The 20991-nt window shown below is 43.0% G+C and overlaps 1 protein-coding gene across 1 annotated transcript in view; it reads left to right on the top strand.

The window, feature by feature from the left end:
- Nucleotides 1–20991, top strand: part of MOCOS (molybdenum cofactor sulfurase) — a 56916-nt gene that overhangs the window by 16601 nt on the left and 19324 nt on the right. The window contains exons 7-9 of the mRNA XM_047086867.1: nt 5767–5883; nt 7177–7635; nt 14940–15102. Of these exons, the coding sequence (XP_046942823.1) occupies nt 5767–5883; nt 7177–7635; nt 14940–15102 (739 nt within the window). The remainder of the gene's footprint in view (nt 1–5766; nt 5884–7176; nt 7636–14939; nt 15103–20991) is intronic.

Below are 20991 nucleotides of genomic sequence, written 5' to 3'. Positions count from 1 at the left end.
ACGTCCGAGGTCATTTTATGTATATTCAGCATGGTAGTCCCAGGGATACATCAGATGGTATCATGGCATTACACGATATGGGCCTGCTACCACCAGGTCTTTGAATTCAGAACTCTGAATTCAAACCTGGAATTCAGAACTCTTTCTTTATGGTAAGCAGAAATGCTGTCCTTAGTACCACAAAAGCTCTTGTTTCTGCCATAGTTCGTGCATATTATGAGTTGGAAAGATTTAGTAGTTCAGTTATAACATAGTTTGTGCAGAATACCCTTTGTATCTATTTTTCCCATGAAAACAGTGCAAATAGTGGTTTGTGTTTTGGGAACTGCTTGGGTCCTTGCCATAACTGAGTAAGCTGGTCACTGCTCAGTCCATCAAAATGTCCAGAGGCATAGCAGGCACTCTGCCATGGCGATAGATGGTCACCAGATGTGTTGTCACAGACTGGCGGGGATGGGGAGCCCAAGGCCCTTCCCAGAGCCTGGGTTCCTAGAGCAGCTCTGTGAGGAGCAGGTTCGATGGTCAGATAAGTTTGGAAGAAGGTGTTCATCTTCCCCTGAAAGCCATACTCCCTATCACCTTTGTTAAATGCAGAATTTCTCAAGGAATCATTCCTCCACCCCTTCTCAATAGCCATAAACTATCTGAGGAACACAGTTGAGAAATATTCTTCTGGGGACGTGTTCATTCTCGTATCTGGAAGTGGACCCTCTACAACCACAGGTTGTCTCTTGGGTGGGTTTACAGTGCAGACACCCCTTAGTTATACGCTGGCAGCCTGACGCCGCTAAGAAACAGGCAATTTTGAATGCTTTTGGTGGTGGTGGGCAGGGGGCGGGTGGAAAATGGAAAATGCATCAAGAGTAAAAGTTTTGCCTTCTTAAATGTGTTATTCTGGGTGATGGGTAAAATAAGTTTCATTCTTGGACCCAAATAAGTTGTACTTCCCTCGAGGTGTGGAGGAGGGCAGGCGGGTGACCATGACATGTGTGGTGGCAGGTAGAGCAGGGAAAGAATTCCTCGTTGTCCCAGAGACTTCTCGACGAGAAGGAAGAGCCTAGGCGGGGAGAGCTTCCTGTCTGGGTGCCCCGCTGACTTTACCAGGATTCTGGTTCCCCGAGGCCAGACACGGGATGAGTTTCTCCCTCTGTGCGTTTGTAGAGGAGGCTCGTATCATGAATGGATTCCGTGGCTGAGGCGTGACCAACTGTGCCGGCTCAGGAAAGTCCAGCATGGTTTTCCTGGGCCACTTCACCATGTGGAAATTCCACAGGGACTTTGGTGGCCTTTAGAAAGATCAAACGTGTCATGGTGGGGTTTGGCTCTCTTTTCACGGGATGTGTAAAGTAATTGAGCTTTCTTTCTTTTTTTAAAAAAAATTTTTAATGTGTATTTTTGAGAGACAGAGAGAGAGAGAGAGACAGACAGACAGAGCACAAGCAGGGGAGGGGCAGAGAGAGAGAGAGACACAAAATCTGAAGCAGGCTCCAGGCTCTGAGCTGTCAGCACAGACCCTGACGTGGGGCTTGAACTCATGAATTGTGAGATCATGACCTGAGCCAAAGTCAGAGACTCAACCAACTGAGCCATCCAGGTGCCCCAAGAATTGAGCTTTCTGTAAGAAGCTTTTAGGTTCTCATTTCTTTTTTTTTTTTTTTTTTTACATTTTTATTTATTTTTGAGAGACAGAGACAGAGCACAAGTGGGGAGGGGCAGAGAGAGAATGAGACACAGAATCTGAAGCAGGCTCCAGGCTCTGAGCTGTTAGCACAGAGACCGATGCAGGGCTTGAACTCACAAGCTGTGGGATCATGACCTGAGCCGAAGTCAGACGCTTAACTGACTGAGCCACCCAGGTGCTCCAAGGGTCTCGTTTTTGATAGCCAGGGCTCCTAATTTCATTCTCCCCACTGTGGAAGTCACTCTACACAGTGGTTAAGAATGTGGGTCCAGATTCTGACTGCCTTTTGCTTGGCTCTCTGAGCTTGGGCAAGTTAATGTAAGCTCTCCAAGTCTCCATGAAATGGGGATAACTAAGTACCCTGCTGATAGTGTTGCTGATGAGGATTAAATGAGATATAGTATATACTGCCTGAGCAAGGGGCCCTGGTATGAAGCAAGTGCTCAATAAACAGTGAGCATAAAGGCTCCTGGGCGGGGAGGCTCCAGTGTGCACTGTGGTCAGGCCGGTTCCTTGCCTTCCAGGATGCAGTGCTCATCCTGCCGCAGAAACCAACTCTTTCACCTGGCTGGGCACAGGCTGGGATCCCATAGGGCTCAAGGTGAGAGGGTACTGCCTCATGATGGGGAATTAGGAGGAAGCGTAGGTGTGGCCCAGAGAGCCTCTTGCACCACATCCTCTTCTTGATGGGGGCCTTCTCTCTTCTTGAATCTCAATGGGTTTGTGACTCTCTCATAACCAGTAACGTGCCACAGAAGGTGACGCTGTGTGGTGGAAAAAGCAATGCCACATCAGCATTATTCCTCGGGACATCCACTTTTGGGCCCCAAGTTACCATGTAAGAAGTTCTATCCTAAGGCTGCCATGTTGTGAGGAAGCCATGCCATGTGGAGAGGCCAAGCACAGACATGATGGTGGCAGTCCTGCTTTGAGCCTTCCTGGCTGGGGGACCAGACACACACATGCATAAGTAAGTCTCCAGATGATCCCAACCCCCAGACACAATGTCACTCCCAGCCTCAGAGACTTCCCAGCTGGGACTTGAGAAATCATGGAGCAGAGTCAAGTGACTCCTCTGTGCTCTTTCTGAATTCTTGACCTACTGTAGCTGTGAGCACGATAAAATGGCTGCTACTTTATCCCCCCACGTTTGGTGGCTTGTGTCGCAGCAGTGGTAACTGGAACAGTGAATGTGGGGTGGGGGTGGGGTGGCCACTGGAGCCTTCTAATTCCGCTTGGCAGGAGTTGGGGTGGGGCAATGAGGGGACTTCCGTAGCAGCTGCCCGTTGAATGGAGACCACCTGACTCTGGAGATGGAGTGGGCCAGACCCAGTGGTGCTGCTAGGTCTCAGCTCAGAGAGCCAGGGGACATCTGGATTTCATTAGCAGGCCTCCACGTCACTGAGCTATTTGCCCAGAGTAAAGGAGCAGAGTTGTTTTCCTGAGTCCCCCTCAGTTCAACCCAGACAATGGCTTCTTCTCTGACAGTCCAGGGGAGACAGCTAAAATGAAGACAGCCATGGTCTCAACAGGGTGGGAGGCACCATTGCTGTGCACAGCCTGGCTGGGAGCGTGTGCTGGTCGTGTGGTGGCCTGTGGTCTGTGGAGAGCACCGTATGGCTCCTGGCTGCCTCTGGCCACCCTACATTGTGAATTCCCAGGGAGAAAAGTTTCAAAGGTTTGCCCAGCTGGGCACGACGTGTTTGTTTTCCCAAATGCAGTTAGGTGACTCCCCTGAGTTTAGCCTAAGTCACCCAGGCTGAGGACTCTCATCGGGCTCCTAGACCCTTGGGAGAATGGATCCCTCGACTCATAGCCAGAGGAACCCGGCAACTATCCCTCATGCTAGCCCTGCCTTTGAGCCTTGAGTGAAAGCAGGTCACCTCCCAGAGTCTTCAGGAGACAGGAAAGAGCCTTGGAACTTCTAGATTGAACAGCAGTTCTGCGATTCAACCCCGAGTGAGGGACATGATGGGGAGCAAATTGATAATGCACAGTGTCAACACAGTAATGTGTGTAGGCCAGGCTGTGTGCCCCGACAAGGCTGCTCCGAGGGGTAGCTCAGCTGGGGACTGCTCTGTGATCAACCCTGTGCAGAGGATGCCAAGGAGCCACTCCACGTCCAAGCTGCAAATCTCACGGGAGCATGTGGGCCCTGTTTAAGAAAATTAAGTTATTATTTTAAAAAATTGAGATAAAATTGGGGCACCTGCATGGCTCAGTCGGTTGAATGTCTGACTCTTGATTTTGGCTCAAGTCATGATCCCAGGGTCGTGGGATCGAGCCTCACATCGGAGGCTCCCATGCTGGGCAGGGAGCCTGCTTGGGATTCTCTCTCTCTTTCTCCCTCTGCCCCTCCTCTGCTTGCATGCACACTGGCACTGTCTCTGTCAAATTGAAACAAAATTGAGATAAAATTGACGTATAATATTGTATTGCTTTTAGGTGCGCAACATAATTTTTTGATATATGTATACAATGTAAAATGATGACTACAGTACGTCTAGTTAACATCCATCACCATACATAGTTACACATTTTTTTTCTTGTGATGACAACTTTTAAGATTTACTCTCTTAGCAACTTTCAAACACACATATAACAGTATCGTCAATTATAGTCACTATGCTGTACATTACATCCCTAGGACTTATTTATCTTGTAACTAGAAGTTTAGAAGTTTGTATCTTTTGGGGCGCCTGGGTGGCGCAGTCGGTTAAGCGTCCGACTTCAGCCAGGTCACGATCTCGCGGTCCGGGAGTTCGAGCCCCGCGTCAGGCTCTGGGCTGATGGCTCAGAGCCTGGAGCCTGTTTCTGATTCTGTGTCTCCCTCTCTCTCTGCCCCTCCCCCGTTCATGCTCTGTCTCTCTCTGTCCCAAAAATAAATAAACGTTGAAAAAAAAATTAAAAAAAAAAAAGAAGTTTGTATCTTTTGACCACCTTTACTCATTTTGCCCACCCACACCTCTGACAGCCACCAGTCTGTTCTCCATATTGATGAGTTTGATTTTTTTTTTTTTTTGGTTCCACCTATAAGTGATATCATACAGTATTTGTCTTTGCCTTTTTTTAAAGTTGTATCTGATTTTTAAAAAAATTATCCAAGTTAGTTAACATATATTATAATAATGGTTTCAGAAGTACAATTTAGTGATTCATCACTTACCTGTAATGCCTGGTGCTCATCACAGGTGCCCTCCTTAATGCCTATCACCCACTTAGCCCATCCCCCACTCATGTCCTGTCTATGTCTGACTTATTTCTCTTAGCATCATGTCCTCAAGGTCCATCCATGTTGTCACAAATGATAAATTTCCTTGTTTTCTTTTTTTATGACTGAAAAATATTCCATTGTAACTGTATACCAATTTTCTTTATTCATTCATCCTTTGATAGATACTTAAGTTGTTTTCATGTCTTAGATGTTGTAAGTAATGCTGTGAGGAACATGGGGTGCACATATATTTTCAAGATAATATTTTCATTTTCTTCAGATAACTACTCACAAGGGATTGCTAGATCACAGGGTAGTTCTATTTTCAATTTTTTGAGGAGCCTTTAAACTGTTTTCCACAGAGGCTGTGGCAATTTACATTCTCACCAATAGAGCATGAGGGTTCCCTTTCTCTACATTGTTTCTAACACTTGTTATTTCTGTTTTCTTTGTAATAGGTGTGCAGTGATATTTCATTGTTCCTTTGACTTGCATTTGCCGGATGACTAGTGATATTAAACATCTTTTCATGTACCTCTTGGCCATTCGTATGTCCTCTTTGGAAAAATGTTTATCCGAATCTTCTGTTCATTTTTAATGGTACTATTTGTTGAAACATAAGCTCCTAACTTGGGAGTTCGGCCTGAATTTTGTATTTTCAGTTTTCTCAAGCATACATTATAATCCATCTGGATAAACTGTAATTATCAGTGACATTTTAGTAAACCCATGACAGATTATGGCACTTGGGAGCAAAATTCCAAGCTCATATTTTCATTTTATTGTTAGGAAAGAGGTCCAGATACTGATGCAGGTGCTCAGAATAAAGCGACATCCTTAACACTGGTTTCGTGTCCTATTGACCCCACAGGTGGATAAGATGGCCAGTCTTTACAACATCCATGTGCGAACTGGCTGCTTCTGTAACACTGGGGCCTGCCAGAGGCACCTGGGGATAAGCGACGAGATGGTCAGGAAGCATCTTGAGGTTGGTAATGGTGCTCAGCAAGACCCAGTGGTGGCATCTTCAGCCACCCTGGAGGCTGGTCTCATGGCTGGGGTGAGGGCTGGTTCTGTGGGCTGGGCTCATTTCTCCGAGCCCACCCTGTGGATCTGCGAAGGAAAAGGGGTCAACAAAAAAAGAAAACATAGCACCGCTGTAGCATTCATATTTTGCTTTGAGGGCAAAAATTTAAAGGCAGAATATGGGTGTTAACAGGGGGCAAGCATACGCAAGAATGTGCTTTTATGTGCAGAGGGCCCTTACCTAGTTCAGTCCTACCAGAACATCTCCACACTAGAGTTAGCTCATCGCTGGGCGAGGGGACAAACTCTTCCAGGGGCCAGTCTGCATCTCCCAGAATCCTCTCATCCCTGCCTCTCCTCCTGGCTGAGGTTTTTCACTTCAGGGTACAGCTAATATTTTGAACCATTTCATAAGAATAGTTCAAGTGGCAAAGATAAGAATTGTTCAAGTGGCAAAGAACTCTTATTTAGTTTGGAGTAGTTTCTAACTTGAGTTTCTTTTGTTGTCATTAAATATTGTATATACTAGATCCCAACCAACCACGAACTGGATTTTATTTCAAAAGAGAGAGGAAGTCCCGGAATACAAACAAATGCAGTTCCAGATATAATATTTGATCCTGCAGAGTACTGTGGCCCCAGCTCTTGGGTGGCTGGCCTGGGTTCAGTACTGAGGGAGGTGGGTGGCCAGAGCAATGACCGACCTTGGGCAGCCCAGCTTGGAGAGGCTTGGGGACTTTTTGCCTTTCTCTCTCCACCTCCCAGTAGGAGCACCCAGCCTGCCTTTGGCTTTGGATAGGCCTCGTCTGGTCACTCCCAGAGGGAGCATGTCTGTCTGGCCTTGTTGTCAAGGACAGCTATCAGGGACACGGCCCTCCCTTTGGTTCTGAGGGAGGCTCCAGGGAGCATGGGTAGACCAAGAAGCTGACCCATAGTGCTTCTGAAACTTCGGTCCATCTTTTGAGGGATCTGTGGGTTGGTATTGTGTGTGGCTCTGGGTAAATGCCTTCCCTGATGTATTTCTTTTAAACTTTATAATGATCCCTTGAGATTGGTATTGACCCCAATGTATACTTGAGCAAAGTGAGACTCTAGAAAGGGAGTCTTTGTGCTCAGGAAATCCTGCCTCAGGCACACAGCACGTATTAGTGTTGTCCATTTTGTTTTCCTGGGTTAGTTTTCTTCTACAAAACCATTTCTGATTTATCCCTGAGGAATGAGTCACTCTGAATGACTTATTTCCCTTTTATTCTAGGCTGGTCACGTCTGTGGAGACGATGTGGACCTCATAGATGGGCATCCTACAGGATCTGTGAGGATTTCTTTTGGATATATGTCTACACTTGAGGATGCTCAGGCCTTTCTCAGGTTCATCATAGCAATGCAACTGCACCAGTGTGATGGCCAGCCTCTTCCTCAGACCACCCCTGGGGAGGTGGGAGCCCCATCAGAGAGCGAGGCTCAGGACGCTGTGCCTGCCACCGTGGACAGATGTAGTTCCTCACCTCGGGAAGATGCTCCCACAGACTCTGGGGTTTCCAACGACTTGCCTACCACTGTGGCTGCAGTGGGTTTGCGCCCACCTCTGCCGATGGCCACCAGAACCCAGCAGACCCCTTCAGAGAAAGCAGCAGGAGTCCTGGATGGGGGCCTTGGGCCACGTGTCATCACCAACCTTTACCTCTACCCGATTAAATCCTGTGCTGCATTTGAGGTAAGGGTTTTAATGGCAGCACAGAGACTGCTTTTTTGTTTGTTTGTTTGTTTGTTTGTTTACTTTATGACATTGTTTTGATAAAGTGAAGAAAAAAGTACAGAAAGCAAAGCATGCAGAAAATCAAAATAATATTCAGAGTATTGTGACATATGAAGAGTAGTTCTCCTGCCTCTCTTGGTTTGGGCTGACTTTTGAACATGGCTCTGCTTAGGACCCCTGAGAGGCCCTGTTTCTGAATGGTGGATACCTAGTTACTCTGCATAATTATGGACGTAAGTTTCACCGAGTGTATGTGCTGGTTCCCTGCGGAAGCATTTTACCTGCTTTGTTTGGTTCCATCTTTGAAACAATAATATGTGGGGCGCCTGAGTGGCTCAGTCGCTGGAGCGTCTGACTTCGGCTTAGGTCATGATCTCACGGTTCGTGGGTTCGAGCCCCACATCAGGCTCTGTGCTGATGGCTCAGAGCCTGGAGCCTGCCTCGGATTCTGTGTGTGTGTGTGTGTGTGTGTGTGTGTGTGTGTGTGTGTCTGTCCCTCCTCTGTTCATGTTCTGTCTCTCTCTGAAAACAAATAAAATATTTTTTAAAAAGTTAAAAAAATAAAACAACAATTTGCAGTGTGTGGTAATGTCATCTCCATTTAATAGATATGGAGCCTGAGGGCTATTGAGGTTAGGTACTTTGCCTAGTAACCAATGATAGAGTAAAGATTTTAGCCCAGGTCTGCTGATTCCTTGGGTCAATGCTTTTATGTGACTTGTTCTGCTCAACCCTCCCTGTGGATATGAACTACATTATGTCTTGAGACTGACCAGTCAGTCCTGATACCCCTCTATGGCCAAACCGAGGCTATCTTCCTATAATCTGAGTGTGTCCCAAGTCCCAGGCAAAGGTCTCAGACTCCTGAGGCTCTGGGATAACAGGCTTGCTGGTTCCTAGTCAGAGATATCATGGTCATGGCTGTTTGTGGCCTGCCTTTCAGGGTGGCCCCATGGGAGCCTGTGCTCTAAGGAGACCATAAACAGGCAAGTTCACCTTCACTCTCTAATGGAGGAGGATGTGGAGTCCATGTTTCCCCTGTGTGTCAGCACTCTTATTTTCACGGACAGGTCATGTTCCATAGGACGGCCACATAGGGGAGATACTCTGGGTGGGAATTAGTGTCCCATTTTACAGATGGGGACAGTGCTACTCAACAAGGTTTGCTAAAGGTCTTCTATCCATCTGCTCATTCAACAACTGCATACCAAGCACCTGCTACCTGCCAGGCCTTGGGCCAGCACCATTTTGATGAGCAAATGGAAATTGTTCTTCCCTCAGAGAGTGCAACATCTCAGAAGGGAAACAGACACAGGACCAAACACCACCTATGAATAGAATCACACTGGTGATAAGGGCCAACAAGGCAAGACGTGGGGTGTACGAGAGAGTTCTGGTGGATGGATATCTTAGTCCATTCAGGCTGCTCTAGCAAAGTACCATCAACTGTGTGGCTTGTAAACAACAAATATTTATTTCTCATGGTTCTGGAGGCTGAAAATCTAAGATCTAGGTGCTGGCAGTTTTGATGTCCAATGGGGGCTCACCTCTCATTCATAGAGTTTTCTTTTCTTTTTCTTCTTTTTTTTTTTTTAATGTTTATTTATCTTTGAGAGATAGAGAGACAGAGTACTAGTCGGGGAGAGGCAGAGAGAGAGAGAGGGACACAGTATCTGAAGGAGGCTCCAGGCTTTGAGCTGTCAGCACAGAGCCTGATGCAGGGCTCGAACTCACAAACCGTGAGATCATGACCTGCCCTGAATTCAGACGCTTAACCGACTGAGCCATCCAGGCGCCCCTCATAGAGTTTTCTCACTGTGTCTTCATGTGGCAGAGCTCTCTGGGGCCTCTTTTATAAGACCTTTAATCACATGACAGCTCCACCCTCATGACCTCGTCACCTCCCAAGTCCTCCTAACCACCCATGTGATGGTATTATCTGAGGTTTCCTTATGATTTCTGTATTTTGGGCAGAAATTCTGTAAGAGTCATGCTATGCTTTCTCAGTGCATCCCAGAAGGAGACATACTGTTGATTTGTTCCAATGCTGGTGACTTAACTTTTATCACTTGCTTAACATGGGATCTGCCAGGTTTCTCAACTATTAAGTTCATTAATAAATAATTAACCAATGTTTGTGGAGGGATAGTTTGAGAACATGTAAATACCCTGTTCCTTGTCAAACTTTTATTCACTAGATTTAGCATCTATTGGTGGGCAACCTACATCAGTGCCTAAATCAGTCATTGGTATGATGACTGCAAAATGGTAATTTAAGAAATTCTATCATTCCTTCTAGATTTATCAGTAGGTATTCTATTATAGGATAGACCTTTCTTTCTTCCATATTTACTTCATCATTAATTCTTCTGTCTCTCTTTCTTTTTGTATCTGCATGAACTCATGTATTCTTATTTTGCTCAAAAAGTTACAACTCATCATTATCAGTACTTATTTTTTAATTTATTTTTAAAAATGTTTATTTATTTATTTTGAGAGAGAGAGAGAGCATGCACACATGAGCAGGGGAGAGGCAGAGAGAGAGAGAATCCCAATCAGGCATCACATTCAGCACAGAGCCAGACACAGGACTCAATCATGTCCCGTGAGATCATGACCTGAGCTGAAATCAAGTGTTGGATGCCTGAGCCACCCAGGTGCTCATCAATATTTATTGTGATGCTTAAATTGCCACAGACTTGGCCACTAGGAGCTCCTTCAAGTCAGATCCTGTGTCCTTTGATATGCCCCCATCATTCTTTGAGCATTCCCTTACTTTCTGGTGCAACAATAGCTTCTAGACTCACTCTGTATTTCCCCTGCCTGAGAAATGGAGTTGACAATTTCATCAAGGCACTTCACTTCTTATATTAGACAATAAATGATGCTGAGAAACATATATTTGGTTGCTAGGTCTGATTCTTGCTTCTGGGATGTTATTACTCCCAAGCTCTCTCAGTGTACAGAGCTTAGAAATATTTGCTGCTGTGACAAATTATCGTAAGCTTTTAACAGGACTTATCTGCTGAGATTGGGCCCACCTGGATAATCCAGGAAGCTCTCCCTATCTCAGGGTCCTCAGCTTTAATCATGCCTGCAAGTCCCTTTTGCCTAATTCCAGGGATTAGGATGTGAACATGTTTGGGGGTACCATTATTCTGTCTACCACATATATGTATGTGTTAAGACTTTTGGAATACTCTTCATAGTTGTGTGTACACACACATCTGTATCTATCTATCTATCTATCTATCTATCCATCCGTCTATCACCTATGTCAGCTAGCCATGCTCCTGATTTCCCACTAACACCTCCACTTTCACTCCAACACCACAGAGTTTATTCTATCTATCCCCCTTTCCATACTTGCAACCCCTGTGAGAAACCTGGCTTCCATATCTTCAAGAGATGTTTATTTGCTCAACTCCACCTTATGTAACCAAACCCCATCTTACTGGGGTTCCCCTCGCCTTTAGCACGTGCACACTGGCTGAAAGCTTGGCTCAGATGAAGAGGAAGAAAAAAGGAAGAAGGGGGAAGCCAACACATTAAATTTTAAGGTGACAAATTAAAGGATAGAAAATTATAGATTTATTTGAACAAATAGTTGTGAAGAACTGCGAAGAGACTGAAGTTTACCCTCCTTGTAAACTAACAAGATAGCCTACCACAGTGCCCTCAATGCTGGCAAAAGGCACGAGACTCCTGGTTCAGAGATAAAGGGCTTTATTACTCACAGAACAGCAGGTAGCATTAGCTTCGTGTTCGGGTTCCTTCTCTGTGCCCCCCAAGTCCCAACAGGGGGTACAGAGGGGCCCAGGTGGATGCTGTGCACATGGCTGAGGAACCCCTCGCTCAGGGAACCTGACTTGTTTTCATAATGGGATGCGAGTAAACCTGCCTGGCTGTTTCTCTGGAGGAAGACATTATAATACTGGACTTTGAGCAAACCTGTTCTCCTCCCCAGAGGTTATACAAACATCTTCAAAAAGGTAGTCTGGAACAAAAGGGAAATGAGTGTTTCTGCTTGTTACAGCAGGCACACAGCAGAAACGAGAGACCATGGAGAATTGTCTCCAGTAATACATTGTCTTCTAAAAAGTGATTTGTAATTCAAAACATGTTTTCCTATAGAAATAATGATTTAATGATGGTTTCTGGGCTCACCCATAAAGACTTAAATAGACCATAATATTGCTGAGCTCGGGTGTTGTACTAACAGAAGCAGCTACAGTTTATGGACAGAGTATTTGATACACAAGAAAAATTGATGGGAGAGGTAAAGGGATTAACATCTATCGATTATCTGATATATTTTAGTTGCTTTACATTTTATATTTCATTTTAGTTTTTAGCCAATACTATGAGAAATGAGAATAATGTCCATCTTGCCTATGACAAAGCCAAGACTCAGGAAGGTTTGGAAGTTGTTCAAAGTTAATAATGGTTGAGGTGGGATTTAAACCCAGGTCTCAGTCTCCAGAGTACCCCGACCCCCCATTACATGACATTTTCATTTCCTGTATTCTTCCTCCTTGAGTTCTGCACCCTCCCCCTGTGCCAGGCAGCTCTTCTCCTTTACTTTCTGTGGTGCCTCGGTCTTCCCTGATGTCCTCTACTGGAAGACCCACTCCCCAAAATGCTCCTTCATTAAAAATTGCTTCCCTTTCTTCATTACCCGCAAATGAAGTCTTCAGGTTCTTTCGGGTAGCTGAATCTAGTGCTCAGAGGAAAACAATTGCATGAAATTGATTCACAACTGGTTCAAGAATGATTGTCTCTTAACTATTTCACAAGTGTTTTTTCCACCTTCGCCTGTGCTTCTCTTCAGTGGAGAGCTGGCTCCAGAAGAGCCCTCACTTATGGGACTACTGTGCATGTGCTGTCACATGAGTACTGTTAGCAACTAAGCTGTGGACAAAGCTACTATGAAGACCTGGTCATACTTCAATTAAGTGTCGTGATTTTTCCCCTAATGCCCTTTTTCTGTTCCAGGATCTCATCCAGGATGTCATAGTATATTTAGCGGTCATGTCTCCTTAGGCTTGTATGGGCTGTACCAGTTTCTCAGACTTTCCTTATTCTTGATGACCTTGACAGTTTTGAGAAGTACTGGTCAGGTATTTTTTTAGCATGTCCCTCAGTTTGGGTTTGTCTGATGTCTTTCTCATGATTAGACAGGGGTTATGGGCTTTTTTTGGGGAGGAAGACCACAGAGGTAAAGTGTTATTCTCATCATATCATATATATCATATATCATATCATATCATAAAACATATCATTAGTACATACTATCAACATGACTTATCACTATTGATATGAATCCTCATCATCCAGGTTGAGATGATGTTTGCCAAGTTTGTTCACTGTAAAGTTTCTCCTCTACCCCCTTTCCATACTGAACTCTTTGGAAGCAAGTCAGTAAGTATAGCCCACATGTAAGGAGTGGGGAGTTAGGCTCCACCTTCTTGAGCAGGGAGCATCTACATCGATTCTTTGAGGTTCTTCTGTATAGGAGATTTAACTTCTCTTATTTACGTATTTGTGTATTTATTATTTATTCAAGCATTTATTTATTTTGGTATCAACTCATGAATATTTATTTTGTATGTTGGGTTATAATCCAATACTACATCATTATTCTTATTTTTGCTCAAATTGTTTTGAGCAGTCTTGGCCAGAGGCATGCTTTCAGTTGACTCCTGCATCCCTTTGCCATACTCCCATCATTCTGTTTTTTGAATACTTCCTTACCTTTCTACCACCACCAGATTCTCCTGATCCAGTCCTAGAATCAACCATTTCTCCAAGGAATCCCAGTTCTTTTATATTGGAGAGTGGTATTAGATTGCAAGATCTATATAGGCAGTGGGTGTAATTTACATTTTAATTTTGTAGAAATATGAAGAATTCGGGAAAACTTATACACTTAAAGTGGATCAACTCAGTGACCACTCCAGTGTAGCCATAATTTGTGCAAGAAATATGTCTGCAGTATCAGGGTATGCCTGTACAGGAATTCACCACTGTGGAAGGATATACAGAAAGCAGGAGTGATGGAGGCTTATGGGAAGGGGAGCTTGGGGACTGGGTGGGGTGGAGACGTACTTTCTTTTTATTTATTTTTTATTTTTTTTATTTTTGGGACAGAGAGAGACAGAGCATGAACGGGGGAGGGGCAGAGAGAGAGGGAGACACAGAATCGGAAACAGGCTCCAGGCTCTGAGCCATCAGCACAGAGTCCGACGCGGGGCTGGAACTCACGGACCGCGAGATCGTGACCTGGCTGAAGTCGGACGCTTAACGGACTGCGCCACCCAGGCGCCCCAATACTTTCCATGCACACTTTTGTTCTCTCTGAATGTTGCTCCATGCACACACATTATCCATGTAAAAGACAGCTTGATGGGAATGCAAGCTGGTGCAGCCACTCTGGAAAACAGTATGGAGGTTCCTCAAAAAACTAAGAATAGAACTACCCTACAACCCAGCAATTGTACTGGGATTTAGGTGTGCTGTTTTGAAGGGACACATGCACCCCCATGTTTATAGCAGCACTATCAACAATAACCAAAGTATGGAAAGAGCCCAGATGGCCATCAATGGATGAATGGATAAAGAAAATGTGGTATATATATATAATGGAGGATTACTCGGCAATAAAAAGGAATGAATCTTGCCATTTGCAACTACGTGGATGGAACAAGAGGGTATTATGCTAAGCGAAATTAGTCAGAGAAAGACAAAAATCATATGACTTCACTCATATGAGGACTTTAAGACACAGAACAGATGAACACAAGGGAAGGGAAGCAAAAATAATATAAAAACAGGGAGGGGGACAAAACAGAAGAGACTCATAAATACGGAGAACAAACTGAGGGTTACTGGAGGGGTTGTGGGAGGGGGGATGAGCTAAATGGATAAGGGGCACTAAGGAATCTACTCCTGAAATCTTTGTTTCACTATATGCTAATTTGAATGTAAATTTTAAAAAATAAAAAATAAAACAAGTTAAAAAAAAAAGACAGCTTGAAGAGGAGAAAGGTAAGAAGTGGATCTGCAGGGTGAATGGAAGGTATCTCTCTCACGGTCTCTTTTGCATTGTCTGCTTTGCTTTACTTTCTTTTTTTCCTTCATTTCCTCCTCCAAGAGTATGTCCTGAATTCGTGAAGATTGTCTGTACTTGTGCAGCCACTGTGCAATAATGTGAAGACCATTTTTGAGGAGCCCTGCCCTAAAATACTTACCTTTTTCTTTAGGTGACCAAGTGGCCTATAGGAAGCCAAGGGCTGTTGTATGACCGGAGCTGGATGGTTGTGAATCACAATGGCGTTTGCCTGAGTCAGAAGCAGGAACCCCGGCTCTGCCTGATCCAGCCCTTCATTGACCTGCAGCAAAAGATCATGGTCATCAAAGCCAAAGGTGCGAAAACTGGGTTCGTCTTTACGAATTAACCGTCAAGAGTAGCTTTTCTTCTCCCATGAGAGAAAAATAATAGGTTTTCCTCTGCCAAATATTAAAATAATCCTGACGGAAGTGAAATGATGTCTGAAAGACAACAAAATGTTTCTGCTCCTTGTGTTTAGAGAAATTTCTGGAGAGAGGTAAAGATCTAATGAATCACTCCAAAAATAAAGAAATATAAAATTTGATTTGTCTTTTTACTTATATTCTCTTTATTTCCATCACCTGTCATGATATGTACTCAAACTTTAATTCTTCCTTGTTGATTTTTTGTTATGAACTATCTAATATATATAAAAGCATAGATCAGCTCTGTGCAATGGAACTTTATTTGATGATGGAAATGTTCAGTATCTATTTAGTCCAGATTGGTAGCCATTAGTTACCTGTGGCTATTGAGCACATGAAATGTGGCTAGTGGGAAATGTATGGTTCAGGAGTTTTTTGGTGTATTCACAATTGCCTCTTCTGAATGTTTCATATCAATGGGATTGTGTTGTATGCAACTAAGCATCTTTCACTTAGCATCATGTTTTTGAGGGTCATCTATGTTGTCGAATAATATTCCATTGCATGGATATACCATTAAAAAATCCATTTATTAGTTGAAGGATATTTAGATTGTTTCCACTTTTTGGCTATTCGAAATCATGCTGCTGTGAACATTTGTGTACAAGTTTTTGCGTGGACATGTTTTCAATTTTCCTGGGTCTGTACCGAAGGGTGGAATTGCTGGGTCATGTGGGAACTCTGTGTTCAGCATTTCCAAAGTGGCTGCATCACGATTTTATATGTCCACCAGCAATGTATGGTGGTTTTAATTTCTCCACGTCCTCAACACTTATTATTTTCTGTTGCTTTTGTTTTTTAATAGCCATCAGAATGGTGTGTAGTGGTACGTATGTGGCTTTGATTTGCATTTCCTTAATTATTATCTTTTCATGTGTTTATAGGTCATTTGTATATCTTCTTCAGAAAAATATCTATTAAGATTCTTTACTTGTTTATTTTTGAATTATTGAGTTCTAAGAGTCCTCTATACATTCTGTGTAGAAGTCCCTTTTCAGATCTATGATTTTCAAATATTTTCTCCCATTCTGTAGGTTGTCTTTATACCTTCTGGATGGCTCTTTTACTTTTTTTAAATTTTATTTTTTATTTTTTAAAATTTACATCCAAATTGGTTAGCATATAGTGAAACAATGATTTCAGGAGTAGATTCCTTACCCATTTAGCCCATCCCCCCTCCCACAACTCCTCCTGTAACCCTCTGTTTGTTCTCCATATTTATGAGTCTCTTCTGTTTTGTCCCCCTCCCTGGTTTTATATTATTTTTGCTTCCCTTCCCTTGTGTTCATCTGTTCTGTGTCTTAAAGTCCTCATATGAGTGAAGTCATGTGATTTTTGTCTTTCTCCGACTGACTAATTTCACTTAGCATAATGCCCTCTAGTTCCATCCACGTAGTTGCAAATGGCAAGATTCATTCTTTTAGATTGCTGAGTAATCCTCCATTGTATATATATACCACATCTTCTTTATCCATTCATCCATTGATGGCCATTTGGGCTCTTTCCATACTTTGGTTATTGTTGATAGTGCTGCTATAAACATGGGAGTGCATGTGTCCCTTCGAAACAGCACCCCTGTATCCCGTGGATAAATGCCTAGTGGTGCAATTGATGGGTCGTAGGGTAGTTCTATTTTTAGTTTTTTGAGGAACCTCCATACTGTTTTCCAGAGTGGCTGCACCAGCTTGCTTTGCCACCAACAATGCAAAACAGATCCTCTTTCTCTGCATCCTCACCAACATCTGTTGTTGCCTGAGTTGTTAATGTTAGCCATTCTGACAGGTGTGAGGTGATATCTCAGTGTGGTTTTGATTTGTATTTCCCTGATGATGAGTGATGTTGAGCATTTTTTCATGTGTCGGTTGGCCATCTGGATGTCTTCTTTGGGGAAGTGTCTATTCATGTCTTTTGCCCTTTTCTTCACTGGATTATTTGTTTTTTGGGTGTTGAATTTGGTAAGTTCTTTATAGATTTTGGATACTAACCCTTTAACTGATACGTCGTTTGCAAATATCTTCTCCCATTCTCTTGGTTGCCTTTTAGTTTTGCTGATTGTTTCCTTTAGTCTGCAGAAGCTTTTTATTTTGATGAGGTCCCAGTAGTTCATTTTTGCTTTTGTTTCCCTTGCCTCTGGAGACGTGTTGGGTAAGAAGTTGCTGCAGCCAAGATCACAGAGGTTTTGCCTGCTTTCTCCTCGAGGATTTTGATGGCTTCCTGTCTTACATTGAGGTCTTTCATCCATTTTGAGTTTATTTTTGTGTATGGTGTAAGAAAGTGGTCCAGGTTCATTCTTCTGCATGTTGCCATCTGGTTTTCCCAGCACCACTTGCTGAAGAGACTGTCTTTATTCCACTGGATATTCTTTCCTGCTTTGTCAAAGATTAGTTGGCCATATGTTTGTGGGTCCATTTCTGGGTTCTCTATTCTGTTCCATTGATCTGAGTGTCTGTTCTTGTGCCAGTACCATACTGTCTTGATGATTACAGCTTTGTAGTATAGCTTGAAGTCTGGGATTGTGATGCCTCCTGCTTTGGTTTTCTTTTTCAAGATTGCTTTGGCTATTAGAAGTCTTTCCTGGTTCCATACAAATGTTAGGATTATTTGTTCTAGCTCTGTGAAGAATGCTGGTGTTATTTTGATAGGGATTGCATTGAATGTGTAGTTTGCTTTGGGTAGTATCAACATTTTAACAATATATGTTCTTCCTATCTAGGAGCATGGAATCTTTTTCCATTTTTTTGTGTCTTCTTCAATTTCTTTCATAAGCTTTCTATAGTGTTCAGTGTATAGATTTTTCACCTCTTTGGTTAGATTTATTCCTAGGTATTTTATGGTTTTTGTGCAACTGTAAATGGGATTGATTCCTTGATTTCTTTCTGTCGCTTCATTGTTGGTGTATAGGAATGCAACCGATTCCTGTGCATTGATTTTATATCCTGCAACTTTGCTGAATTCATGGATCAGTTCTAGCAGTTTTTTGGTGGAATCTTTTGGGTTTTCCATATAGAGTATCATGTCATCTGCAAAGAGTGAAAGTTTGACCTCCTCCTGGCCAATTTGGATGCCTTTTAGCTCTTTTACTCTTAATCTGCCTATATCACTATATTTAAAGTGAGTTTCCTGGGGCGCCTGGGTGGCGCAGTCGGTTAAGCGTCCGACTTCAGCCAGGTCACGATCTCGCGGTCTGTGAGTTCGAGCCCCGCGTCGGGCTCTGGGCTGATGGCTCAGAGCCTGGAGCCTGTTTCCGATTCTGTGTCTCCCTCTCTCTCTGCCCCTCGCCCGCTCATGCTCTGTCTCTCTCTGTCCCAAAAATAAATAAACGTTGAAAAAAAAAATTAAAAAAAAAAAAAAGTGAGTTTCCTGTATCCAGCATACAATTGGCTCGTGCTTTTTTATCCACTTTGACCATCTCTGTATATTTATTGGTGTGTCCTGTTGGGATTTTTATTGCAAAATCACATATTTTGCAGTCATATATTTGTAATCATATTTTGATTGTAGTATCATATATTAATTTCAAAAGAACTTACATCATATAATATCCAGTCTTTTATTTACAGTGTTTCTCTCCATTTAAGACTTTTTTAATTACTCCAAAATTTAATAATATTTTCCAGAAACTTTTACACTTTTTTTTGCTATGTAATAGTTTATTGGAATATTTTTAATACTATCTTTTTTCTATTAAATATTTTCATGGCTATCAATGCATATAGAAACACTATTGATTTTTGTATGTTAATGTTTTACCCAGTACTTTTTCTGAATTCTTATTAGTTTTATTAGTTGGTCTGAAGATTTTCTTGCATATTCTGTGTAAATAGGTATATTGTCTTCTAATAATGGTAGTATCATATCTTTCTAATTTTTATTTATCTTCTTTCTGTTTCTTACCTTATTGCTTTGGCTAGGCCTTCTTATATAATGGTGGAGCAGTGATGGAAGATATCCTTCTTTATTACTGATTTGAATAGAATGCCTTCAAAGTTTCAAAAATAAGAATGATGCTTACTGTAGGTTTTTGTTAGATTTGCTTTACCAGGCTAAAGTAGTTCCTTTCTTATTTAGCCAAATGATGACTAGTAGTCAATTCTTATTAAATGCTTTTTCTGCATCTGTTGGTCATCATATTTTTTTCCCTATAGTCTATCAGTGTGATGTCTTACACTAGTAGATTGTCTAGTAGTAAATTATCCTTGGACTCTTGGGGGGAAAAACACTACTTGACAATGATCTTTTGATACATTGATGGATTTGGTTTGCCAATATTTTGTTTAGTATTTTTTTTTCTGCCTATTTATTAGTGAGATTGATACATCATCTTCTCTTACTGTGCTTTTCTTATTTAAGTTTAGGTACCCAGGATATTAACTTACAAAAATAATTGAGTAGATTGCTTCTCTTCCTTTCTATTCTCTGAAGCATAAAAATATATATCATGACTAAGTAGGGTTTGTCCCAGAATGTAAAGAATGGGAGAAAGAAAGAAAACAAATACCCAATATCTTCCACTCCAAATCAGCAGCACTTTGTGAGGTGGTGTTGTGCCCCCTCCCACCATATATCAGATACTCTGCTCACTTTCAGGGGACTCCTGCATTGTGGGTGGAGTAAGGACATCCTTTGGCAATGCATGACAGGACAAACTAAATAATAAATAGTAAAACAAGACATTTTAATGGTTTCATGTGTGTGATTTGTCACTCCCAAAGATTTTAGGCATCCAGAGGCCAGGCTTTTTTATTTCTCAGTATCTCTGATCTGAGCATAGGGCTTAGTACATAATGAACTCATTTCCCATGAACTTTGTTGGGGGCCCTTGAGTTCAATTCATGGATGGCTTCCAGACTTTGTGGTCTTAACCAGAGGCCTGCAATGACCTTTAGAAGGCAGCTAAAGGCCAAAGACCCTGTGTGATTTATTTAGAGCCTTGGGTAAGGATGCAAAGAGGCTGAGCACAGGCCTACCATTGGCTGTCCAGGGTGTGCAACTGTCCACATTGTCCCCACTGCTGTGGTTACTTCCTCATAACCAATGCTCCAAGCTTGCTGTACTGCTCTCCCCTGTGTGTGCATACCTCCACTATATCCTTCTCCCATCCATACTCCTTTGACATGACAGCATCTATAATTACTCAGCACAACACATTCCTTCTCTGAACTTTTTGAGCATTCTGGATTAGTTCTTCTGGCTTTCCCCACAAAGGGCCAGGAGTGTGAACTGGCTGTGCATGGGTAAGGTGCAGACAAGCAGAGGACGTAGTTCCCTATGGAATTCTAGATACTCAAATCGTTGCATCTCTTTCTTTGTCGTGGTGAAAGCCCTGTTGTGATGGACAGGGCCTGAGCAACAGGCATGATCTGAAGCTTGTGATGCACCAGTTTGCTGTGCTCTGTTGTGCTCTGTGTGATGAGGAAGGACCAAGAGGGGCAGGGACTCAGGCGTGCATGACATGAGCTTGCCTGAGGGACAGTGTGAGCGGTGTGACTGGCAGCCATGCTGAGAGGGCTAGAGGGCACAGGTGAGTCACACAGGAGGAGCTCCTTCTTTGAGTGTCTGCAGAATAGAGGGCACCACACATTCTGCTCAGGTGCCTTGGCTTCCTGCCTTTCCCTATACTCTTAATGGCTCATGGAGGACAAGGAGTGCAGAGTGACAGAGGGCCTGGCAGTTTCAGCCTTTACCAAAGGTCTTTCACACCTTAATGGCATTGGGCTAGTTTCCTCTCATTTCATCCACGTATCTCACTCTGATTTTATTAAAGAATGGATACCACTT

This window comes from Lynx rufus, unplaced genomic scaffold (genome assembly GCF_022079265.1).
Source record: "Lynx rufus isolate CCGP_SWC_20201006 ecotype Redwood Valley unplaced genomic scaffold, mLynRuf1.p SCAF_22, whole genome shotgun sequence".
Taxonomy (NCBI): Eukaryota; Metazoa; Chordata; class Mammalia; order Carnivora; family Felidae; genus Lynx; species Lynx rufus.
The sequence above is the reverse complement of the archived record's forward strand: the minus strand, read 5'-3'. Positions and strand labels throughout refer to the sequence as shown.